At 32.8% G+C, this 27,761-nt stretch overlaps 1 protein-coding gene and 1 pseudogene across 1 annotated transcript; both read left to right on the top strand.

The window, feature by feature from the left end:
* The first annotated feature begins 270 nt into the window (after nt 1–270).
* LOC114731276 (serpin-ZX-like) lies at nt 271–2,662 on the top strand (annotated as a pseudogene).
* Nucleotides 2,663–21,515: 18,853 nt separating this feature from the next.
* LOC114731278 (DNA polymerase lambda-like) lies at nt 21,516–27,754 on the top strand (the record flags this gene model as incomplete). The annotated part of the gene is made up of 10 exons (XM_028918418.1): nt 21,516–21,700; nt 21,846–21,983; nt 22,452–22,799; nt 23,123–23,201; nt 23,291–23,421; nt 23,789–23,851; nt 24,217–24,396; nt 24,485–24,538; nt 27,075–27,163; nt 27,676–27,754. Coding segments are annotated over exons 1-10 (1,275 nt in total), but the record flags the coding sequence as incomplete, so codon positions are not given.
* Between the last annotated feature and the right edge of the window lie 7 nt (nt 27,755–27,761).

Genomic DNA, 27,761 nt, shown 5'->3' with positions numbered 1-27,761 from the left:
ATCCACCCACCCACACACACAAAAAATAGGTGACCATATGATTCTGATTGATTCATTTAATATTTGATTGATTATAAATATTACTACGTACTCATTTTGATTTTAAAATCAACGGAAAGATTATGATTTTAACCCTACAACATATCATATCTAATTCATAAAACGTTAGCTTATATCATAACCAACTATATATATGTGTGTGTATATGTATATATCCAATTTGCCATTCTCTCTTCTCTCTCGTTTTGCTCTTCGATCATCCTCTCCATTATGTGGCGGAATCTTGTTTCTCGGGTTTCCATCAACCAAACAGCGAAATGCCTGAAAAGAAGTACTGTTCTTTTCTTCTCCTTCTCCCCAGTTTCGGCTATTCACTGCGTAGCAAATCCGCAATTTCAGAAAGCAATGGTGAAGCAAACTGAGGTTTCGTTAAGCTTCGCAAAGCATCTATTCTTGAAAGAAGCGAACAAAAACGTTGTCGTTTCACCATTGTGCATCCAGGTGTTGCTCGGTGTCGTCGCTGCCGGATCCAAGGGCGCCACCCTCCGTCAGCTTCTCTCCTTCCTCAAGGCCACCTCCGTCGGTGATCTCACTTCCTTCGCCTCTCAGCTCTCCGATGTTGTCTTCGCCGACGGTGGTTCCGGCGGTGGCGTTTGCTTGAGTTGTGCCAATGGCCTCTGGTTCGATCAATCTCTAATTCTGAAGCCTTCGTTTAAACAGAGTGTTGAATCTCATTATAGGGCTAATCTGTCTCAAGTGGACTTTCAAAACAAGGTTAGAGTCTCACGGTTCATTATTTTCACTATTAATCAATAAGATACAATTTCAAATCTTTTCGATGACTTGTCTGATTCTAATTAAGCTCATTTACGATGAGTGAAAATTTGTCCTACAAAAAAAATTAGTTTGCTCATCATGTGATTTCATGAAAAATGTAGGGTAACCATACATTTCAATATATATTACAAACCAAAAATATATGGTATTGCTTTTTTTTGGGGAAAATAAATTTAAAATTAAGATTATTTGCATTACTTTTAAAACACTTTGTAGCTTTTGAATCATGAGATAAATCATGACTCATAGTACCTGAGAGAAGTTCATCTCAACCTTGTGCCTTGTTTCGGCATAATTATTAATTGCTACCATACTTGTAACATTGTCAGGTTCTATTGGCTAGTCGAGATTTTCAAGCTATCCACTCTCCTTTCTCTCCATGGTTTTTCCCCTGAAAAAAATAATTTCTGTGGTTCTTACAGAAAGGGAGTAAAGAATTAATATAGATTTCTTGTAACTGATACATCATGTATGTGACCTATTTTACTTATATGCTTCAACCTGTATGATTCGTTCTTTCTTAAGAAGCTATTAGCTAGAGTGTCAATTTTTCTTATAGTCTGAGAGAAGGCGACTCCTCTTATCCCTTGGCAAGCCCCTAATGCTTTTGAAGCATGGCAAAATAATTGATTTCATATGTGCATCCGCTTGGTTAAATTCCCTAGATGATTGAAGAATTATTAACCATCTAACATAAGGAACGAAATTAAGAGGTGAACTTGTTTCCTATGAGTCCTTTTTTTATTTTCGTCATCCCTAAATATAACTCTTGATAATATATAATTTCTAGGTATGATTGATACTTATTTTCAAAAATATCCCCAATAAAAATCAAAGTTAGTTGAGGTTTAAAATATTGTGACATTGAATCGGGGCCACGTAAAAAATGAAAAGGAAAATAATTTTAACAAAATACATGAATTATGATATCTCCAATTGATTTGTGTGTGTGTGTGTGTTTTTTTTTTTTTCTTTCCATATTGAGAGGGATGAAGTATTATCTTGAAGTGATTAAGGAACAATGAACTAATGAGATTACGTTTAAATTTACGCAGGCTGCTCAAGTGAGCCAACAAATTAATTCATGGGTGGAAAAGAACACAGGTGGCCTTATTAAAGATCTTGTTCATGAGAGGTCTCTTGGCAACTTAGATAGAATTGTCTTTGTAAATGCACTATACTTCAAAGGGGTATGGTTGGAGAAGTTTGATTCATCAGAAACTAGAGACTATGAATTTCATCTTTTATGTGGGAACTCAGTGAAAGCCCCTTTCATGACCAACACGAAGAAAGAGGAATACCTTATTAGGGTGTGTGATGGTTTCAAAGTCCTTGGTCTCCCTTATAAGCGTCATTTCACAATGTATATCTTTCTTCCAGACTCAAATGATGGATTTCCTTCATTGGTCGAGAAGGTTGGTTCTCAGTCTAACTTCTTGAAACAACACCTTCCTAAGACTAACGCAGGAGTAGGTGACTTGAGGATCCCAAATTTAAGGTTTCTTACGAGCTGATGGCTTCCAATCTGTTGAAGGAACTAGGGCTAACATTGCCATTCTCTGGAGGAGGAGAATTGACAGAAATGGCAGATTTCCTTGGTGGTAATGAGATGTTATATATTTCAAACATATTTCAAAAGGCATTCATTGAAGTCGACGAAGAAGGTACAAAAGCCGCTGTAGCAACCTATAACGATGGCGTCATGGCGGGTCCTCCACCTGAAATAGACTTTGTAGCTGACCGTCCTTTTCTATTTCTAATCAGGGAAGATAAAAGTGGAGCAGTGTTGTTTGTTGGGCAGGTTCTCAATCCTCTTGCAAGCTAATTAATTTGTTTATAGAGTTACCAACTTACCCCATCAATCTTTAAATATAAGACCCAGTTGATTAATTATTTTACTTTAAATTAATTTGTCTTACTCTTAAATTGATATATATCCTAGTGATATATATAAGTATTTTAGAGAGATCATGTAACATAGACTATAATCAAGTAATTTAGTAATTTTTTTAATTTTTTTCAAATCAGTCAAATAATTCTTATATTAAAAACTGGAGGTAGTATACTTTTATTGGTCTTGTTTGTTCAAATATTATGTATGGTTCTTTGAATGTTGTTTTCCAATCAACATTTCGTTTTTGAACACATTATTTATATAGTCATCATTATATCGGTGTCCTGAATCGTTATTAGGTTGACCCCGATTCTACTGCCTCCTAAATCAGGGTTTTATTTAATATATCTAATTATAATTTGTAAAGACTCTAATCTCCTACACTTCTTAATTGAAAAAACAAAAAACGAAAAACGAAAAGAAAGAAAATCACGTACTGTCGTAGCCCCAGTCATGCATCACAGACACCGAGGAAAGGGATGACGGGCGACACAGGGGAGAAGGCGACAAGAGATGGAGGACATGGCAGGAGCTGGAGAGGAAGAATGACTCTTGTTAAGGAGGGAGGGCATTTTGGTCTAAGAAGTTTTAAACTCAGAATTAAATATTTAATATCGTCTCCCTATAACGTCAGTAATCCCATCCAATCCAATCCAAAATAGTCCGGTCGGGTCTAGTCCAAATAAACAATATAATGAAAATGGACTTGACTAAACTAAACTAGCTAGTCGGGTTGGATTGGATTCGAAACTAAGTAATTAGACCACCTACATTAGTCCAATCTAATCCAGGTGATTTTTTTAAACAAAAATTTTTTGTAATTTGTAATTTAAAATTTTTTTTAATTGTTATTTAATATTGTTAGAAATTGTTACGGATTTATGATTAAACCTATATGTTTTGGGATGATTTTTATATGATTATAGGCTTTTTTGCCCTAATTGTATTTATTTGTATTAAATCTTGATTCCTAAAAAAAAAAAAAAAAAAAAAAGAAAAGAAAATTAAAGTCATAGACTACCTAGAACAGTCCTGGTAATCCAGTGAACCAAGTCCAATTTAGCCCGATCTCGCACCATCTCTGGATTAGACCAAACTACGGATTGTTAAATCTTAACCTGATCAAATATAGACCAGACTTTGAGTTGAACTTTGGTCTAGTCCGATCTATCTATTATGCACCTTTGGTTGTACCAATCCTAAGTCAACCAACTCATTGTACCAAACACTCTTTATGATCCCCCCATACCTTCTAGCAAACAGAGCCTAATGGTTCAGAAAAATATCCCCTCATGGCTCATGAGCCTCCTCAAGGAACCATCTATGTGGGACCCCCCTCGGGGGATTGGGGTTACAAATTTAAATACTAACAACTTGGGCACTATTTCCTCTAAAATTTTGAACTTCTAAGAACTTCTATATACATAATTAAGAAAACAAGATGGCAGAAAATTCTTGCTTTTCTTTATGACTATGCTCATTATAAGTTTAATGTTATTTCTAAAAACTGTTTTTTTAATTTTAATGCGTTTAATGTTATTTCTAAAAACTGTTTTTTTAATTTAATGCGTTTTTTGTTGGTTTGCTTTCAGTATATACTCTGTAAACGTTGCTTTATTTTAATATTATTTTGTCTGTGGTTAAAAAAAGAAAAGAAAACAACATAAGTTTGTTACTCATAAAAAAAATATGTGCTAATTAATTTTTCTAAAATGCATCCCCTTTAATTATTCACACATTGGAGTATTATCGGCATATACGGTACATTATACAATAAGAATCTAACTACAAGAATAGCTTAGAAAAAAAGATAGAAAAGGAATTGAAAGCTCAAGGCTTGAAAAATGAAAACGCCACCATCATATATATTGATCTCTCTCTGGTGCTCACATTATAAAGTAAAACCATTTTCATTTTGGAGGATTGAAAATAGTAAAGCGGCATTGCATTTGAAGCTGAACAAATGGAGAGGAAAGAAGACGAAGATGGTGATGTAACGGGGAGCAACAATGTCCAGAGGATCTCTGACGCCATATGAGCACTAATATCCATCAGTTGAAAGCTCATCCTTTCACACACGTAAACGACGACGTGTTTGCTCATCCTGCAATTCAAATGCTTTCGTGTCTAGCCTTCCACGACGACAACTACTCCCAAAACATAAATATATATGCATACTACCTCTTATCTTTAATATAAAAATTAGTTGGGGTTAGATTTACTTTTAAATATAAAACATTAAAACCTCAATTCAATTTGTTTCCCATCTTTTCTCAAAATATGCCTATTATAATTATAAGGGTTTAAGGAAAGACATACTTTCAATCGTCCAATGCATATGATGAAAGAGGATATTTTAGGAAGACCAACACTTATTTATGACAAATAACTAAGTTAATTAATTTTCTTAATTTTTTCAAATTAATTATTTAGCTTTTTATATTAAGAATTGGAGGTAATGTATACTATGTACCTTTGGTTCTTATTATGAGATTTAGTTGCACTAATTTGAGAAAATTAATAAAATTAATAAAGTTAATTATTTGTAATAAATATGTTTTGTTTTCTTTAAAATATATTTACTAATTATGTGTATTAACTAAAATTACTATTTAATGAAACATTTAATATGTGCAACTATTGTAGAGATTACTTTGAAAAAAATAGATAAATATGATAAACAAAAAAATTAAAATATTATATTTAAAATTAAATTAAATGTCAAATTAGCTCTTGTATTATAGATAGGAGATAATATATATATATATATATATATAAAATAAATAGACACGCACCGTCTTTCTTCTTACTTGCATGGCTTGGTCTTATTTGTATCCATTACGTACTAAAGCTGTCCTGCTCCCAACGATTCACACCATTCTTATCAACTTCCATTCGCTTCTTATTTGTACTATACTCCATTCGATCCAGAATATAGAGCGTGTTTTAGAAGAATTTCTCATCATCTCACACCTACGTTCATTTGTTAATGTTTATTATAGTAGCAGCGTGGAAAAGAGCGGAAATAGGGGTAGGCCCTTCCATAGCATCCAGTAACCATACATGAAGGGGGAATTGGGCAGACTTAGCAACTGAACCGCCAAATAACAGGAAGGCGCACAAAGTAACGAATAAAAGATTAACCTCATTATTAGAAATCAAGTTATTGAATATTTCAAACAAATCCTGAAATTCCAAACTACCTTAGCAACAACCATTTCATCTGGCATACGTATTTTTGATTTTCCAATGGATTTACATCTTTCATTAATGGAAATTTTTTGATGTAGTGAGTAATAGCTCTAGTTGTTCGCTCTTCAAGAACTCTTCAATAGAAACAAAGACACAGGGAACGGGTTACCCACTCTTAACGGTCAAAGTTAACCCTTTCATTCCGAATTAAAGAATTCGGATTCTTTTTTCTTGTTTTTTATGCAATATTTCAGTTGGTATAATGATATCGGCAATATATTATATCTTTACTTATATCTTGACTGGTTCTTTAGATCCAGATAATGCGAAGCGATGAGCTTTAATTCTGTGCTTATTGTAAAATAATAAAAGATTATTTAATTCAAGTCCAATTTTTCAGTGCACATTCTCGATGAAGGTGTCACTGTTTTGTTCTACTCATGGCGAAGAAGGGAAAAAAAGAAAAAAGAAAAAGGAAAATAAATTTCTTTTAGCGATGAACTCCCTCGTGGCCAAAATATAGGTACCTTTTAGAAGAAATCTTGGATCTACAATATAATATAAGTAATTCATAGAGTTATTGATTATCATTTTTAAATTTTACTCTTACTTATTGATGATATACTTACATTGGATATTAAGAAAGAGAAAAGAAGTGAGACAAATTTGAATAAAGATAAAGTTGAAAAATTTTAATTTCAGGCAGGAGTTATAGTTGTTCTTTCTTAAATCCAAGTGATTGAAACTTTGAAAGCAACTTACTACTCTCTCTAAAATATAGGTCACTTTCAAGTTTCAACCACCTCACCGGAATTAAAAAAAAGCGATTAATTCATTAAATCTGTTTTTGTAAATGGAAAGAAATTGTTAACTTTACCCATACTAAATAAGTTTTTAAAAGAGAAAGAAAAATATTAAAAAAATTACATTGGAACATTAATTGTAGGGTAAAAATTGACATATAAATATTATATACTCTATAGTATAAAGAATTATTTCTAAGTAGTAACTTGTAGTACTTTGGACGAGAGGGATGGAGTATATCAAATTTGTTTTCGGATTAGAAAAACTAATGCTTTGATTCTCATTGCGCTTCACAACCCAATATTTAAAAACGGGAGATGGACACCGATGGCTCATCTCCCAATACACACTGTTTCATTAAGCAAAAGTATGACCTCTACACTCCAAAACCAAGTCACTTCTGCTGTGCTCGTAGGAAAAAAATTTTGTCGTGCTAGTCGTCACAAGAGAAAGAGAATTAACACACTTGGCGCCCCGAAAAATTGGAAAAAAGCTGAATTTCAGTTTAGAAAAAGTTTCAGATTGAAGAAGGCATCGAATTTCAAACCTTTACAAGAAGAAGGCATCAAAGGTTTCATATCTTTCATCTTTTTTGCGTTCTCTAGCAATCTTATTAATATATATTTTCATATATATTAAAATGGGGTCATATGCGGATTGTTATTGTTGTTGTTGTTGTTATTGTCGTCGTCGTGTTGTTGTTGTTGTTGTTGTTATTATTATAATATAACTGAAAATTTGAAGTGGGTTTAGATGGTTTTGTTTTCTGATTTAGCTTGTTAATGTTATTATGTGAGTAAGCTATAACTCGTATTTTTATTTTTGTTCGAAGAATAGTATTTGAAAAATGATCATTTTTTTGGGTATATTTTGGGTTCATAGAAAATTCCAAATTCCTATTGATGGAATTTTTTAAATTGTGATATATTTATTGTATATCGGAACCATATAATGGAAGATGAATTTAAACTCGAAATAGGGAAAGAGTTTGAAAGTCTAGATGAAGCCTAGAACTTTTGGAATGAATATGGGAGTAAAATTTGGTTTGGAGTTAGAAAGTATAATGGAACAAAGAGTCAAAAAGATGGTTCCACTATTAAAAAAAAAATCAAATTAGTGATGGAATTTAGTGATAGAATTTCAATTACTAATTAAAATTAGCGACGGAATTTTTTCCTTCACAAATTCCACTGTCACTAAATAATTAGTAACAGAATTCAAAATTCCATTACTAATTAGTGACGGATTACTGACAGATTAGCGATGAAAATTTTCCGTCACTAATTAATGACAGAGATCCCACAAAAATTCTGTTATAAAATAGCAACAGATTTGTGATGGAAAATTCCGTCACAGATTGGTGACGGAAATTTTCATCACTACTTCGTCGCTAATTTTTTTTTTATTTTGTAAATTTAAAATACCACATGGCAATAATTAATTGTGCCACATGTCATATTTGTGACCGCCACCTCATCAATCCTTTCTCTCCCATGTTGCCACGTCATCGCCACATGTCCATCACTGTGAGCTTCTATGTCATCACCAGCCGCCACCTCATCAATCCCCTCTCTCCCATGTTGCCACGTCACCACCACGTGTCCATCACTGTGAGCTTCCACATCATCATCGGATACCACCTCATCAACCGTCTCTCTCTCCCATGTTGCCACGTCATCTTTTCATCTATGCCATCGCCACGTGTCCATCACTGTGAACCGCCACATTATTGCCTTGTCCACATCATCGCCACATCACAAATTGGCTCAATTTTGCGAAGGAGTTGGTTTGATCTTGGGACCTCCTACACGCATGCTGAAGCCTTTGCCAATTGAGCTGAGAAGCACCTGTGAAATTTTTATACAAAAATAAATATATATAATATTTCTAATAACAAATACAAATATATATAAATATTATATACATAATTTAATATATATTATATAATTTAATATATTATTATTTATTTGAATTTAATTTTTATATATTAGCAAAATAATTTATAATTTTTATTCATATATTTAATTATATATGAATAACCAGTTACATGTTACATGCTTTTGATAAATAACCAGTTTTTGTACATTTTAGTTTCTTTACTGACTTGACATGTTACATGTTTTCTTTTCATACAGGAGAGTAAAACACACTCAGGACTTTTTATGGCTTCTAGAGATTGTTTTATAGCTTTTTTCTCGCTACTTTACAGCTTAACATTGCTTATCATAACGAGTTCTAAATTTTGGAGATAGCTTGTTTGCTTGTTTTGGCTACTTTGCTTCAATGAGCTCTTTTTGGCTTTTTGCAAAGCTTAAAGAACAAACTTTTGTAGGATGGTGTTTTCTTTGCTTCAATCCTCTATTTGAAATATATGTGTAAATCAATTTCCATCCTTCATTATACAATCTTTTTTGTCAATCTGCAGCAATTTATGGTAAATCACAATGTCTTGTAAAGATGTGGAATGTAAAATTCACATGGAATATATATCATTCCTTATAATATGTAGCAAGTATTTATTCTTTTTTTAAGTAGTTTTTGTAGTAATTGTACATGTCAAAAATTTTATCAAATGTTAAAACTAATACACTTGATTGTAAGGGTATTTTAGAAATGATAATACCTATTTATTACAAAACAATTAACTTAACAAACTTTCTTAATCTACTCAAATTAGACAATTCTTATATTAAGAACTGGAGGTAGTAGTTATTATGTTCTATAGTATTTTCAATTTATAGCAATATGGTATCACCAAAAAGAATTTGCAACAATGAACCAAAAAGAATTTGCAAGTAACTCATGTAAACTTTTCATATCAATCAACTATATTTTTGAAAACTTGTAATACCCAATTCGTTTAACAACAGGTCGGGTATGATATTATGACATCCGGATATATTCAATTGATGAGATTTGAATAATATATATTTTGATTGAGATTTGGATATATTGAATTAAATGAGGAGCATCATTATTAAATGAGATTTTAATTGAAGGTTTAAATAAAGAAGTTAATTATTAATTTTAAATTTGAATAATATCTTAATTGGGATTTGAATATATTGAATTAAATGAGAAGCATAATAATTAAATAATATGTCAATTGCAAGCTTAAATGGAGAAATAAATAGATAATTTTAAATTTTTATATGTTCATCCTAATTTCTGAATCTCTAATTCAAATCTCATTCGAACGAATAAAAAAAAAATCACACTTCTAAAGAAGTGAATTTTGAGCTACCTTACATAATACAATTTATTAGAATTTAAAAATTAATTAAATATTCTAGTTCGTGCATCGTGTTAGGATTATGGTTTTGATGATAACAAAGTTAGATTAATTGGGTGAAGTATGTTGATCGATCATCTGATCGATCAAATGATTATCGATAAGCTATAAGATAACTGTTCAGTATAAATCAGCTTTATATTAATTACTCCTTCCGTTCCTTATTATAAGAGACAAATAACTAAATTACGTTGATCAAAAAATCAGTTAAAATTAGTTAAGAACAATCAATGTGTAAAAAGTATAATTTTTTTCCCCAAAAATGCCCTCATTAATAAGGAGAGAGAGCATGAGAGAGAACAATTAAATTATTAAAAGAAAGAGAAGTAGGAGGGAGAGAGAGTGTGAATTGGAGATAAAATAAATATGGGTAAAATAGGAAATCAACACAAAAAAGTAGAGACAACTTTTATAATAAGGAACGGAGGGAGTATTTTAATCGAAGAGCCATTCGATAAGTTGTAGATCGATAAAATGATCGATTATTGCTAACATGGAAGTTACATAAGGTTACAGTTAATTATCGATCACTTGATCGATAACATCAGATAAACGAACAAGTAACAGATAAAGAAAACCAAATCTGAAATGCATTTATCGATTACATGATTGATAAATCAGTTATCAATAACGACTTCGATAAGAGGTAACACACTCTACTCGTTCTGCACATTAATTCTGTCATCATTTATCCATCATATTTTCGATCACTTGTTTATCGATCACATGATCGAACATTATGTTCTAACTCTCTGAATGCAGGTACTCATCATAGCTGCTGAATCGATAAACTTATCGATCACTAAGTTATCGATCAGATGATCGATAATCAATGTTCTATCTGCTCTTTCTTAGTTTTTCTACAACCAAATTATCGATAACATTATCGATAATTTAGCCTGTCTGCATAGTATCTTTTCATATAACATGATCGATAAAGAGCACCAGGATTAGTATTAATTTATGTTGAATCACTTTTTCGATCTTCTAATCAATCATTGATTTATCTATAATATGATCGATCATCCGATTTCCTGAAACTCATGTTTTCACATGACATGATCGATAATCAGTTTCTTCACCTTACAGGTTTAAATCTCTGTCTTTCATTTTATCGATCACTTGATCGAATATTCTTTGATCGATCACCTGTTCGATAATTCCAGATAGTCTGTGTTTTTCGCTGAATATATTCTTACTCATTGTTTATCGATAACCTTATCCTTTATTTATTTATTGATAATTTGTTCGATCATCAATGACTGAAGTTTCATTTATGTAACACTTGAATTATCGATAATCTGTTCGATCAACAAGTGTTCGATCACTTGTTCGATCATGGAACGATTTCCGTCAACTATGATGATTCTTAAAATCAATGATCCAACACTTGATCGATAATATTGTTGAACTGATTCAAAAAGCTTTCACTCTATTTATCGATAACCTGATCGATCAACAAGTAATCGATCACCACTTCGATAAAGCATGTCCAGGATGTCTTTCTTCTCTTTTTACAGATAAATCATTTCATCCAGAATCATTGAATGATAAATTCGTTTTTCTTCTTGGTCATAATTAAAGCCTACACCGCAAGACTCTTACTTGTTTAAAGTTTAAAATATGCAGATTACTAAGAAAGAATACAACGGCTCTTCAACGGGATTACGTAGACTACAACCTACAGTGTCAGAAGCTCAAACGCATTAATGGCGGAACCGTTGAAACTGGCGAAACACGCAAATGGAGTCACAACAGCTAGAAGCTCTTCCGTCTAACGGCTACTTAACGATCTCAACTATAAAAGGCGCGAAGAAGCATTAATGAAGAGGATTGAATACCGGAACTACCATCTGTGATTATTAAGTCTAGCATTCAATACTCTGTTTTCTTCAATATTACTGAGCGTCAGTGTTCATCATTAATTTCACTCTGTAAGAGAGTCGATAACTATTCTTCATTAATTACTATTGAGTGATACTCAAGAGTGTGGACTCTTGAGTGGGCTTGTATCCTTACGAGAGTAAGGGGGAGTGATTGAGCGATTCAATTACTGTACCGAGGCACCAAGAGCCCTATCGATCTTGGAAGATAGTGAAATACTCAGAGGTGTTCTGAGGACTGGACGTAGGTCAAGTGGTTAAGACCGAACCAGTATAAATCTTGTGTCTTCCCTTTGCGGTGAAATCTCTCCTAACTCTAACTCTCTGTTTTCAATACTGTCTCGTTTTAATTTCGCAATTTTTTTTAACTCACATAATTCACCCCCCTCTTGGGTGAGATTGATTCTAACACATCGCACGAGGGAGAAATTTTTAGTTTTTATACTAAATTTGCATGCTTCATTTTCTAAAATAACTAATTCTTGCAATTAACTATAGCAGAGTTGACATGAAGTCTAGTTTGGCGCCACATCGATACAAAAAATTATGCACCATAGCCGTAAGCCTTTATCAACTGAAATAATGTTCAACAAGATTAAAGAATAGAAGCAAAGAATACATCCAAAGTAAAATTCCTAAGGTAGCAACATAGTATTATTTAGGAGGTTCCTAAGTTATCAGTGCAATTTAGGAATGTTTGTGGGGCTACATGTGAATATGCACTTCATGCGTTGCGTGATTGTCAGATAGCACACGCTTGCTGGGAAGCACTTGTACCTAATCAGCTTAAGGTCAAGTTTTTTGATAGTGTGGATTTCATAGAGTGGATCAACTAGAATATTGGTCTAAAATGTAGAGTCTTAGAAGTTCCTTGGTGCATTTGGTTTGTTGTCTTAGCTTGGCAGATTTGGTTGAATAGGAATGATGGTGTTTTTAATCGGAAATCAAAGGGAAGTCTCTCTGTTATTGCCTAGTCAAAGGCCATTATTGCATGTTTGTATGTGGGCGTCAATAGTCTTAGTACTCAAGCACGATTGATTTGTAGTTGGCAACCACCTTGGGTGGGATGTGTCAAATACAATGTGGATGGAGTAGTTGGCCATGAGGACTTGGTGGCAGCATGTGGTGGTGTGGCTAGGGATCATGAAGGGCATTGGCTTCATGGTTTTATGTTTCATATCGACAAGGGTAATAGTTTTCATGCGGAAGCTTGGGCTGTGCTTTGGGGCCTCAAAAGAGCTTGGGATATGAATTGGAAATGGGTCGTCATTGAAACTGATTGCCAAGAGCTTGTGGAAATTCTTGACACTGGTTGGCATGATGAACACTTGGAAAAGGACCTTCTTGCTGAGATTCAAGGATGGCTTGGAAAGGATTGGGATGCAAACTTAGCCTGGTGTGGTCAAGATGCAAATACGGTGGCCGACATGCTAGCCAAGAACTCGCTGAATGTTGCTGAGGGAATAAGCTTTCTTTACTCTCCTCCTAATTTTGTTGTTAATCTTGTTATATATTTGATGTAGCTTAGTGCTTTTTGTTGATGGTCATTAAAAAAAAAAGTGTGCCTAAGAGCACAGTAGATTCGACTTGGTTTTGGAATATACAGGTTATGTTTTTTGCTTAATGAAACGGTGTGCACTGGGAGATGAGCCATATCAGTGCTCATCTCCCACTGAGTAGGGAAACGTGTTCCTATTTATAAGCCATCGGGCGCCCTTCCCTATCCCGACTTCAATGTTCTCCTTCATTTCAAATTTTTATATATTTTTTAGAAGAATACACTTTTTTTTTTAATTAATGGCATTTTGTCTGTTGTTATTTATTTATCTGTCCTGACTTAGAGAGAAAATGTTCTAAATTTCCAAGTATAATTAATACTCTTTACTTTACTGTCCTAAATATAAAAACACATTTTTTTATTATAAATTAAACTAACAAATGAGTTTTACATTTAAAACCAGAAAAGTATTTATTTTTAATAATATGTCTATTTAATGGGGGGCATTAGACGAAGATAGCTAAGATTTAAAAGAATGTACCATTAAATGGTGAGCAAAACTTGAAATTAAACAAAAAAAATAATTCTTACGTAGTACTTCCCTAGTTTTATTTATAGGACAGAGAAAGAAGATATTTTTTGTTTTATTTATAAGGTATTAAGAGAAATTTTTTGCATGACTATATAATTTTATCCTTCATTTATTATTGTATTAACATTATTTACGTGAGGTATAATATATATTAAATAGGGATAAAGTTAAAAAGTTATTGAATTTTAAATGAGAGTTAATAAAGTTTAAGATTTTTCCTTATCTATAAAAAATATGTTAAAAGTGATTTATAAATAAGATTAGAAAAGCACATAAATTTTAGTTTTTTTTCGTCTGTGTGTTTTTTATGGAAAGAATTCAACTCACAATTTCACATTTAAAAAAAAAAATCATAAGAGAGGCGTTTGGATGTCAGTTATAGATTATAAGGCCACGACAAAAAAAAAAAAAACAAGGAGGAAGTACTCAAGTATTGATTGCAAGCACAAAATTAATAGATAAATATTTCTCTGATTCTTGATATAAGATTTATTTAACTAATTTGATTATATTAAAAAAGTTAGATAAGTTAAAAAATTATGATAAATATAACATATTTCTTCTAAAACATTTTTATCATCTTTCTTAACATAGTCCCTTCATCTCCTACTTAATTATGGTTGAGAGAGTATCAATATGAATAATCTAAAAAAAATTGATAAATATGAAAAATAAGTCTTACATTTATAATTAAAATTAACTTAATAATTAGGCCTTATATTAAGTATCGTTAAAGTATTAATAGATATTTATGAAAAATAATTGGATGTGGAGGGCTGTTAAGGGATTGGAATGGGAGATGGATTAAGGGCTTTGCAAGGCGGAACTGTGGGGCATTCTTACTGGATTACAGGTTGCAAAGGACATGAACACCAGAAGACTTGTCGTGGAAAGTGACTCTTGCACCGCAATTAGAAAGCTTGAAGGCATTAGGAATGGAGAGGTATCGATCTCTTCACTGCTTAACTCAATTAATAGGTTGATGAGGAATTTTGTTGATATTAGATTTGTACATGTTTACAGAAAAAGGAATATGTGTGCGGATTTTCTTGCAAATCATAGTCTAGGATTGACACAGGTGATGAATGTTTTTGACAAGCCACCTCCTGAGATTGAACTGTATTTGTATAATGACTTTAAAGGGAATTTGTTCCCTAGAATAATAAAGGAATAGTGATTGGGCGTGTTGTCCCGTATTTTACCCCCAAAAAAAGAGTATTAATTACCCTTCAAGTTACTTATACTATGAAACAAAAAAATTCTTTTAGAAATGACTTGGGATTAGAGGAAATAACTCTGTTTTTTACCATGAACGATGGAAATAATTCATAGTACTCCATTAAAGATAAATTTAAAATTTTTTTTTTTATGAACTACTTCTAGTTCTTAATATAAAAACTGATCAAAGATTTAATTATATCTTAAATATAAGATACTAATTAATTTTATTTATCATATTTATCTATTTTGCCTCCAAGTAATTTTTATGATAATTGCATATATTAAAGATTATCTATCAAGAGGTTATTTCAATGTATATGATTAATAAGAGTATTTTAGTTAAAACAACCTCAATTTATTACAAATAACTAATTTAACTAATTTTTTTAATATTTATAAATTAGTTATCTATCTTTTGAGTATCAAAACAATAATTTTAGACAAAATTAATGATTTAATCCGGAGGAGGGAGTCTTGACAACCGATTAATCCGCAATGAGTATTAAACACTCGCATAGTCACATGCACGCGCGCAAATTAATTAATACATGGATGGTTGCGGTTATGTCCACATCGCAATATGTAAATGGACCGCAGCTTGAGCACTGACAATTACTATTTGGGTCAGTTTTGCTGTGACCAATATATGCTTTACCATTTCAATGCATTGTTACTCAGTCTTCTCACATTAATTCTATATATTACCATCTAATATTTGGCAGATTAATTGATGATGAATTAAGATTTAAAATTTAATTAAATTGTTTTTAATAAATAATAAATACTTATGTTTAACAAAAAAAAAATCTAATTTCTCCGGATGCAAATAAACAATTAAGAAATTCAAAAATCATGTGCAAGAGTTTTTTTTTTTGGCAAAATCATTTGTAAGAGTTAAGAAAACATAAATACGAATAACCTATACATATATATATATATATATCATTGTTTTCTAATTTTGTTGATGGATTAGTTGTGTGTGTGACTTTGTGCGGATGAGTAGAATAGAATGAAAAAATTTGGAGGCGAAATGAAAGTGTATTAATTTGTTTTGACATGTTAGGGGCACTTGTTGGCTCTGGATTTCATGCATGCTTTGAGAAGGCCACCTGTGATGTTTGTGCGAGACAGCTACGAGAAGCAGGGGTAATTAATAAAGATCAGGCCCTAGTGATTAGATAGGTTAATTATTAATCGTCGGAAAAAAGATTTAATTATTAATAATTGGTGTACATTTGCATTATTCCACTCTAGACAACTTATATTGTCAAAATTAATGATTAAATATTCTTGATACTACCTCTAATCATAACACTACTGCTTCTAATTATAAGACCTTATTTATAGTCTATAAATAAAATTTTATAATTAAAACCGGGAGTAATATGTAATAAGAATTTAATTAACAATATAATGATTTGCTATTATAGTTTGAACAATTTTTTTCTCTATAATTTTGAAATTATATATTTTGATTAGTTTCTTTCCGTTTAAAATGCTAGTTGTTATATTTTAATAAAAATGTAAATCTTTGAAGGATGAATTCAAAGCTATAAGATTGCACAGTAAGACAACCAGCTATATATACACAGACAAAACCGTGGCAGTGTGGCACACAGTGTTGTAGAAGTAGGAGAGATGGCTTATTCAAGATTTGTTCTTCTGATGACTTTCCTATTGCTCTTTTGTTTTGCAGTTGAGGTAATAGAGAATGCATTATGCCATTATCCCCTTAGCCAAATACTACTGCTAAATCAACCTTTGAAGTATTCTTCACTTCTTCTTCTGGTTTAATCGATTTGCAGGTTTCATCTGATGATGATGTCGTCAAGATCAATAACGAAGAACACCACCAACCCTCTCATCATAACTCTCTGGTTTTGATGATGCTTCTCTCTCTCTCTCTCTCTCTCTCTCTCTCTCTCCATAGATCTGTCTGTGTCTATATATGTGTATACATGTTTCCTTATTAATTAATGGCCTTGAATGGTGCAGGTGGTGAAAGGACCCAACAGAAGGCTTCTTCCATATATAAGTATGGCTTCTTCTTCTTCTCCTTCTATATATGTATAGGTATATGGTTGATGATGATGAAGAACAATGGTATTGATGCAGATTGTGGAGTACGGTGCGGGGAGAGATGTAAGATGCATTCGAGGCCAAAGGTATGTCTGAGAGCGTGTGGGACGTGTTGTGCCAGATGCAAGTGTGTTCCTCCGGGCACTTATGGCCACAGAGAGATGTGCGGCAGATGTTACACTGATATGCTCACTCACGGCAACAAGCCCAAGTGCCCTTAATATTTTATATATATATATATATATATATATATATCATTCTTCTTCTTCTTCTTCTCTCTCTCTCTCTCTGCGCTTCCATGCATGCTTTGTAATATCTTCTTTCTTCTCTATCTCTAGTTTCTGAATAACAAGGTTGATTATATTTCTTATCTATATGTGCGCGTATTGGATCAGCCTGGGTTGATTTTCAGTATATAGGTTAAATATAAGTGATTAAAGAATCAGATTGGATGGTTTGACTCAACTCAACTACTAACTCAAGTTTGGAAATCATGTATATTAGAATCACATCCTGATGAGAATCTCTTATAAAATTGGTTGATTTTTGATATTTAAAACCAAATTAAATATTCTAATTAGCTCTTATGTTAAATGTTGGAAGTAATATTAAAAATTTATATTATAACAACTCATATCGAATGTCAAACCAAAACAGCTAACTGTTATATAATTCTTATAGTCTAACTGGTTAGACCAGTGGCACAATAATTTAAAAAGATTTAACAAAAATAATTGTACGCAGATTATATATATTAAAAATAAATCCGCAATGAGTTTGTGAACATAATGCGCAGTTACCAAGGAAATAACACTACATCAATATATATCGAGTTTTTTTCACCAAAAAATACACACGCACACACATGTATAAAATAAGGGGCCCTCCCCCCAGGTTGCATCAAAAAAGTCGCTCCAAAGTGACTCTAGAGTCATTACTCTTCATAAGAGATTTTTATTTAGTTTAATTTATAAGTTATTTTTAACATATTTTATATAAACTGAGAAAATCTTAAATTTTATTAATTTTTATTTGAAATTCAAAAAAAATTTTATTTAAAATCTAATAATTTTTTAATTTTATTTCTATTTAATATATATTTTATCTTGTGTATATAAAGTCGACATAATAATAAATAAATAATAAAATTATATATCTATATAAAAAATTCTCAATAACTTATTATAAGATTAAAAATTTTTTTTCTCTCTGTTCTGAAAAGAAAACAAGAGCAGTATGTTGCTCGGTCGAAGAGGACAAAATGCCATTGGGCGGCGTAATTGCCTCGGCTCCACTACATTCCATTCAGTCTTCCCGCTAATAAATGTTTAAACGCAATTCTCGATGTTCTTTCTTTCCCTCACAACTTTAATATATATGTGTAAAGTTTAAAAAAAAATTCAATTTAAAATGTATTTAATGAGTTAACTGAGATTTTTTGATGTTAATAAATTAGTCAAAATGACTTATATTGTGAATTGAATTCGGTCACTCAGCTATATAAAAACAATTTTAGTCCAAATCAACCCGCCGTACAATGGTTAGATTGGTCTGACTCTTAAATCAAGAAATTAATCAATATGTTAAGTTTACCATTTGCTTATTTTCTTCACCTTTTGTTTTCTCTTATTCATCCCAAAAAACTGATGATACTCTTCCGTTTCTTATTATAAGAGACAAATAACCAAATTACGTTGATAAAAAAACAATTAAAATTAGTTAAGGACAGTTAATGTGTAAAAAGTATAATGTTTTTTTCTAACAATACCCCATTAATAAGGAGAGAGATTATGAGAGAGAGCAATTAAATTATTAAAAAAAAGAGAAGTGGGAAGATGAGAGAATATGAGTTGGAGGCAAAATAAATAGGGGTAAAATAAGAAATCAATACAAAAAAATAGAGATAAATTTTAAGTGTCTCTTATATATGGGAACATACCATAATGATCAAATGTCTTTTATAATAAAGAACGGAGGAAGTAACATTTTTCCTTTCAGTTTCCTCTCATTTCCGTTTTGCCCTGCTTTTCTTCCTATCCAAAGGGAGCCTGTTAGGAATTTTTGGGCACGAAATTCCAACGTAAATAGCACTCGGCCTTGTCCTCACAAACATATGAGGCGACGCACGCACAAGGTTTCCCTAGGCCTAATGTTGACTACCTGCTCATTTGATTACCGGCTACGCTTTTACCTGACCCCTCTGTAGAGCTGGTAATACGGGCCGGGTCCGTGGATCCAATCCGTCAAAAAAGACAGGTTTGGGTTGACAATATGTCCACCCGTCAAGGTGTGGGCTATTCCAGCCCGTACTATTTTGAGCCTGTTCCGTCGCGGGCTAGCTCACGGGTTGACGAGCTAGCCCATCTTCTTCTTTTTTTTTTCCATATAATTTGTAATATAATTAAAATATTTTGATTATTAAATTCCACATGAACAATTAAACATTGTTTTTTTCATATCATTGCATAAGTAATTAAACACTTTATATATTTGTGATTCTGTGTGTAGTTATACGAAGATCATTGTCCATCTTTTATTTTTCATTTATTTGTTGTGTCACTATAAAAGACTTTATAAAATTAAATAAACATGTGATACTTATACATTTATACATAAAATATCTACTTAATTAATTTGAATAGGAAAACTAAATTACTTTGAATAAAAAAACTAGTTAAATTAACTATTTATAAAAAATATATTAGTTTTTTAAAAATATATTCTTAAATTATAAATTAATCTTCATTTTATTTTATTATAACTCACTATTCAAATTCAATATTCGAAACCTAATTTTAACATTTTAAATTAAATTCAACCTATATTAATAATAATAGTTTTGATTTTAAAAAAAAGAATATGGAGGTGGGCTTTTGCCAGCCCGTACCGCTTTTGGTCCGTATCCGCACCGTCAGCTCGTATTACCACCTCTCTCCTTTTGGCCTTATGACCCTCGAACCCCCTTTTTCTGAAGAAACGAACGCGCCAATAGACGACCCACGAACCTCTTTCTGAAGAAGCGAACCCGTCACAATGGCGCCAAAGGCTAAAGCAATAAAGAATTCAATCTCATCTCATCCACATGGCATATTCTCGGGAGTGGTCGTTTTCTTAGTCGAAAAAGGAGTTACCAACGAAATAACATTATATCAATATATATCAAGAGTTTTGTTCACCAAAAAATACACACGCACACAAACATATATGTGTATAAAATAAGGGGGCCCTCTCCCCAAGTTGCATCAAAAAATCGCTCCAAAGTGGCTCTCATATAAGGGTTTTTATTTAGTCCGATTTATAAGTTATTTTCAACATATTTTATACAAATTAAAAGAAATCTTAAATTTTATTAACTCTCATTAAAAATTTAATAATTTTTTAATTTTATCTCTATTTAATATATATTGTACCTTGTGTAAATAAAGTTGACACAATAATAAATAAAGAGTGAAATTGTACATCCATATAAAAAATTACTACAAAGAAGGCTAAATTTTTTTTTATTCTATCCTAAATATAAAAGTAAGACCAGAACAGTATGTTGCTCGGTGGAAGAGGACAAAATATGTCATTGCGCTGCGTGATGGCCTCGGCTCCACTACATCCATTAAGTCTTCCCCCTAATAAATGTTTAAACGTAATTCTCTATGTTCTTTCTTTCCCTCACAACTTCAATGAGTATATGTGTAAAGTTAAAAAAAATTTAATTTAAAATATATTTAATGAGTTAACTGAGATTTTTTGATGTTAATAAATTAGTCAAAATGACTTATATTGTGAATTGAATTCGGTCACTCAACTATATAATGACAATTTTAGTCCAAATCACCCCGCCATACAATGCTTAGATTGGTCTGATTCTTTACTCAAGATATTAATCAATATGTTAAGTTTACCATTTGCTTATTTTCTTCATCTTTTGTTTTCTCTTATTCACCCCAAAAAAATGATAACAACATTTTTCCTTTCAGTTTCCTCTCATTTTCGTTTTACCCTGCTTTTCTTCCTATCCAAAGGGAGCCCATTAGGAATTTTTGAGCACGAAATTCCAACGTAAATAGCACTCGGCTTTGTCCTCACAAACATATGACGCGACACACGCACAAGGTTTCCCCCTTTCCCTAGGCCTACTGTTGACTACCTGCTTATTTGATTACCGGCTACACTTTTACCTGACCCCTCTGGCATTATGTAATGTGCTCTGTAGACGACCCTCGAACTCCCTTTTTCTGAAGAAACGAACCCGCCAATAGACGACCCACGAACCTCTTTCTGAAGAAACGAACCCGCCACAATGGCGCCAAAGTCTAAAGCAATAAAGAATTCAAGTTCATCTCATCCACATGGCATATTCTCGGGAATGGTCGTTTTCTTAGTCGAAAAAGGAGTTCAAGCTCGTCGACTGCAGGTTTCACTGCATACACTTAAGCTTGTCAATCTGTACTTGTGTGTGTGTGTTTTTCTTTTGCTCTTACCCACACTTATGTTTGTTCCATGCTTCTTCGTTTTTGGTAATTTACTTTCATTTCCCTTCCGTACTTTGGTTTTTGAAGATTTGGAAGCAGAAATTAGCGCAAATGGGGGCTGTCATAGAAGAGCGTTTGTCCAAAAGGGTTACTCACATTTTGGCTATGGACTCTGATTCCCTTCTCCGGCAATTGGATAGTGAGCATTTGTCACGTTTTAAAGGGGTCAGCCAATTTTTTCCTGCTTTTGCTTCAATTAAGTATATTTTTTATAATCTTAATTTTCGAACATGCTGGGGTTGCTTATTGACGAACTTACTTCAGTTCTTCTGCATGAATAAATTGTTATATTATCTAAACAGAAGTGTGAGTTGCTTCTTTAGTGTATCTTGTGGCAACTGAAAGTTGCTATTTGGGAAAGAAAAACTTAAACGACAGATTTTATTTCTTTGCTGTTAATATTTCTATAAAAGCATGATTCTTTTATTTTTGCAAACAAGTGTATGAAAGAAAAGAACATATTACCTTATTGGTTTTCGAAAAAACCTTGTACGCTTAATATTCCTATAGGGAAATTTTATTAGTAACTATTCTAAATCTAGTCCTTTGGTGAACGTGCTTTCCATCTTCAAACCTCATTATGTGGGTTTGCATATTTATTCTCGGAAAGTGCTTTAATGATCATTGCTGTAGAGAGTTCTCCTTTATCAATGGTTGGAAGACAGCTTGAAGTCGGGGGAGAAGCTATCTGAGGATATGTACATACTGAAGGTGGTCCCGGATGAAGAAAATGTACCCGATGAGACTTTGGGTCCTGAACCAGCTAATGGAAGCAGTTCCAGTGACAATAAAGGATTACCCAACAAAAGGATGAAATCCTCTTCCGAGGATATTGAAATTGTAAATGTTGACGCTACTGAAGATAGAAGAGAAAATGAAGTATATTCATCACCAAGTACAGCAAGCAGTCATGATGATTCAGTTGGCTGTTTACATTATGCAAGTACAAGACCTCAAAGCCCAAATGCTGAAAATGAGGCAGTAAGACCTAGAAGCTTACAATTCAAGTATATTATATACTCTTATGTTCTTCCCTAAATTTTTTGGGCTTAGTTTGGAAGTATAAGCTTTACCAAGTAAATTCATAACGTGCCATGTCAATTGTCAAAGACCGCTCCAAAACTTTGAGTTGATTGAAAAGCATTCTCCAAAAGCATGTGTGATTTTTAAAAACTACTAAAATTGTAGATTTTGCTATTAATAAGAACCAATAATCCGAAAAGGTCACATAATTCAAATATGGCATCTAAGCTTTTTGCATTGCTCTTTTTGGAAACTATTCTAATGAGGGCCTAACATTACAGCCATCCTTAACTTACTGTCCACCTGATCTAAACAAGAACATAACGGAGATATTTGGGAAACTTGTGAACATATATAGAGGTAAGCCCCAAATAACTCCTTCAGATTATTCTCCCGTTATTTTATATTTTTCTTGGGCACTTGTTTATTGTGCTAATGCTGTTTCAAAGCTTTGGGTGATGATCGGAGGTCCTTTAGCTATTACAAAGCTATTGCGGTGATTGAGAAGTTGCCATTTAAGATTGAAAGCGTGGACCAGGTCAAAAACCTGCCATCAATTGGAAAATCAATGAAAGATCATGTGAGTGAGCTATAGAAACTGCTATCTTAGGCTGTTTTACATACGGATTCATTTACTGTAACCTTGAGCTCAATATAGAATTAGTTTTAATATATTAATAATAATTGCCACCTACTATTAGCTTCATCTTGTTTCTGTCCTATGAGATCGTCTTCTCTTAAATTTGACTTGGTTGTAGTAATCATATGATGCTTTGTAGCTGATGAATTGATTTTTTGCATTCTGAAGGCAATAGAACTCTGTTGACCGTACAACAACCAGAATATTGAATTCCTTGGACATTTGTGCATCTTCCTACTTGCATTTAAGACTTCTCTTTCTCATTTGGTCCTATAACAAATGAAGCAATCGATTTTACTGTGTCCAGATACAGGAGATAATAACCACTGGCAAGTTATCCAAGTTGGAGCACTTTGAAACTGATGAGAAGGTATTACAAGTTTTAACATGTCTCACTTTGCGACCTTTGAGAACTTTTCTTCATGATTTAACTTTTTTAGTTTCCCTTGTAAACAAATAATATAATATATAAGTTATGCAAATATTGAAATTTAAATAGGAAATTTACTTTAAAACATTATACATCATATAAAATAGATAATCGTATATATGCATTGGAAAATTAAACTATTTAAAAATAAATTTTAATTAAAAATACTATATAAGATATGAAATATATATAATAAAAAATAGCTATATTTGTTCTATATATAGCACATTTTCTACTGTAGTGCTTTGCTTCACTCGGGCTATATTTGTGATTTTACTGCCCACTCGTTTGTCCCTTCACTATAGGTGCGAACAATATCCTTATTTGGAGAAGTGTGGGGTATAGGTCCAGCCACAGCACTAAAATTGTATGAGAAAGGACACCGTACATTAGATGATCTGAGGAATGATGATTCGCTAACAAATGCACAAAAGTTAGGGTTGAAATACTTTGATGATATTAGGCAAAGGATTCCACGCAATGAGGTCTGGTAATACTTTTTGCAAGATATTCATTGCAAAGAACTTGTTTTCTTTTACTCCAAAACTTTTAACACCCTTTCTGATTTGATAGGTACAAGAGATGGAGAACTTATTGCAGAAAGTTGGTGAGGATATATTGCCTGGGGTGAGCACTACCCTAGTTGGGTTGGAATGCATGAGTTTTTTTAAATGTTTGATCTTTCAGAGCCTGTAAAATCGTTAGTTTATTTTCTATAGACACTGCATGGATTTATTGTCTGTTTATGCATATTTATGTTGCAAGAGCAAAGAAGGTCAGGGCATTAATAATTTGTTAGTTAGTAAGAAGGGAATCCTCTATAAATAGGGAAATATATTGATGTAATAGGTTTGATATGATTTCAGTATTAGTCTGAATCCAGTAAAAATGTCCACCACATGTCAAGTGGTATTAGAGCTGATTTTTTAGCCATTTGGTCAAAAATGTTATCCAAATAGTAGTGATGGAGACTCGGTTGCGCAAACAGCTTGGAGATCTTGAATAAAGTCTGAAGCTTCATGTGACAATGATTGAGAGTAATAATGCTTTTCTAGAGCAGAACAGATACTTGATTACACAAACAGCTTGGAGATCTTGGATAGAGGCTGGAGCTTCATGTGACAATGTTCAAGAGTAATTATGCTTGTCTAGAGCAGAATGTGTTGGGGATTGATGATTTGAAGAGGTCTTGACAAGAATCAAGCTTTCATGGTGGATGCGGCTATGAAGTAACCACAGACGTTTTTGTAGGCAAGATTGAAGCAGTGTCAAGTGAGAATCTTGGACTGTGAAGCCTCATTTGGATTTACTAACTAGGCAAGATAGAAGCCAAGGCAAGAAGAAGCAAAAAGGAAAATGTGAATCTAGCAATAAAAAAGAGGAAGAAGGAAAATCCGAGGAAGAGGTGGAAAAAATGAGAGCAGTAAAAATTGACAAGATTGGACATTCCATTGGCCAAGACGTGACCTCCCAAGCAAACCATGAGGAAAAGCCTCTAAAACTTTCTCCATTCTCTATGGCCGGGGTTCCATCAAGTCACAACAGTTAGACCATCATCGCTCTTCATCAGCCTTCATCCTTTGTCTCCTCTTGTTTCACTTCCTCCATCTTTCATTGGCAGTTGAGCATCTTCTTTGAGTAAAGACAGATTTTCCGTTGAAGTTTAGTTTATGGCTCATCATCATGATTGCTGGGAATATTTTTGCGAAGCTTAAGATGATCTTTGATAAGTTGTTGATTTGTTGATTCAGTGGATTTGGAATCTTAAATTAATGTTAGAACTAGGATTATGATAACATATTCATGCTTCAATGTTCCCATAAACCTGGGCCAAGAAACTCAACAACCACCCCAGTTTAAATCTCTGATTAAATCATGCATGAGCATTCTAGGATGCTTTGCTTGTTTGAGCCACACGACATCAATTCAGACTTCAAGCAAACCCCTTGAGACTCTTGAGAAAAGAGGGCCAAGCTGGAAAGGATTGCAGGCTTGTACACAGACAAAGCAAAAAGATTTTTCTAGTCAAAAGCATTGGCTAGTTTGTCATGTGTTGGTCTAATCGATGAATAGTGTTGCTTCTCCACCAACCTAGAAGCATCTAAGAGCCTTGTCCAGCAATAAGGTGGGCCTTGGAAGGAATTAAAAGGCCCAACACAAGGACGTCTAGCAAACTGAGAAATTAGGACTGTGGGATATAAGTTTGTGAATTTGATGTCCGATGTATTAGTCGCATCAGAGGATTCGATTTTTGTTGCCTTTAGAATTCTGTCTTGAAGATTTGATTTGTCTAGATCCTTAAGGACAAAGATAATTTCTTTAAGTAGGTAGTATTGTTATGAAGACTGTCAAGGGATTAGCAATCTATTTGTTAGTTAAAAGGAATGAATAGGGAAATATATTGATGCAATACGTGTGATATGGGTTCAATATTAGTTAGAATATATTAAAAACATCTACCATGTATAGCATCAACTGATGATACGAGACTGCTTTTGATGTAGTGCCAATGCTGCAATTTGATGAAGGGTACGTTGATTGAATTAACGTTTCTCTTAATGATCAAAAGATTGCATTGGAAGAAGAAACTTTTTATGTAACAGAATAGTCAACAGGCAGGGGAGAGGCAGATTTCATGTTCATGATTTCTCAATTATTTCCTGGAATTGTTTGACATGTATGAAAACGAAGGGTTTCTATACTTGGACTATGTTAACTAGCTCCGGCTTGTAGTTGTGTAAAGGGTTGAGCAAGGGTGTAATGGGGTATCTTGATTGTTGATAATAGAATTCTTCATTCCTTTCTCTTATTCTCTCTCTCCCCCTTTACTCTTTTCTACTTTATGTTTCTTCATCAGACTATCATTTGGGTATGCGATTTTTGGTGCCATTTTCTTACCTTGTATCTCTTTTTCAAGGATGGTGCTTTAGGCTTAGACTACTGTCGTAATTTTGTTGTAATCATGATCTGTGACCTATTGTAATTCAAATCACGTAATGCAGTTATAACTTGTAGGTTTAGGATGAATTTTTTTTAAAAGTATCTTCTGCTGTTTTAATTTCAGTTCATGATGTTATTCACAATTTCAACTTTTGTTGGTGCTGTGGTTTTTTGAGCAATGTGTGAATTAAAATCTTGGTTATGCCCCTGTCATGTCGATTAGGCTGAGATTGTTTGTGGTGGATCATATAGACGTGGAAAAGCTACATGTGGAGATATGGACATTATTATTACACATCCTGATGGAAAAAGGTGAGTTTGATATCTTTCATCCCTGCCTTCAACTTTGAAAAAACAATATAATTAAATGGAGGCACTAAAAAAAAACATCGCAACAGAAAATGTTGTTACGTTATGAATTTTATTAATGCAGTGACATTTTTCAATTGGGATCATGCAAAATTTGTTCCTGAAAGATTTTCATATGATTATAATATAGTGTGCGAGCTTTTATTATTCTTTTTGTTACATGAATGTGTTTGTTGAATTATTAGACAAATCACTTAAGTCTTTACGTTTTTAACTATTAATGAGATGCTTGAAGTTTTACTTTCAATATTTTCTTTTGCTTTATTTCATTTATGGTTTTTTTTTTTGTGGGGGGGGGGGGGGAGAAGGAGGGATGCAGCATCCACCACATCCTTTTGCTCCTTCTGTTAAAAGAGAAAGCGATGACTAATAATGTGTATTCCTCTGTACGTTTTGTTTTTGAAAGTTTCTATTTTTGTGTTTGAAGGCTCAGTTGATTTTTTTCTGGCTTGCAGTCACAAAGGATTTTTGACAAAATTTTGTACAGCGTTTAAAGGAAATGAATTCCTAAGAGAAGATTTGATTTTCAGTATTCACAGCG

This window comes from Neltuma alba, unplaced genomic scaffold, assembly GCF_004799145.2.
Source record: "Neltuma alba isolate B1F8T4 unplaced genomic scaffold, ASM479914v2 tig00012818_pilon, whole genome shotgun sequence".
Classification (NCBI taxonomy): domain Eukaryota; kingdom Viridiplantae; phylum Streptophyta; class Magnoliopsida; order Fabales; family Fabaceae; genus Neltuma; species Neltuma alba.
The sequence above is the reverse complement of the archived record's forward strand: the minus strand, read 5'-3'. Positions and strand labels throughout refer to the sequence as shown.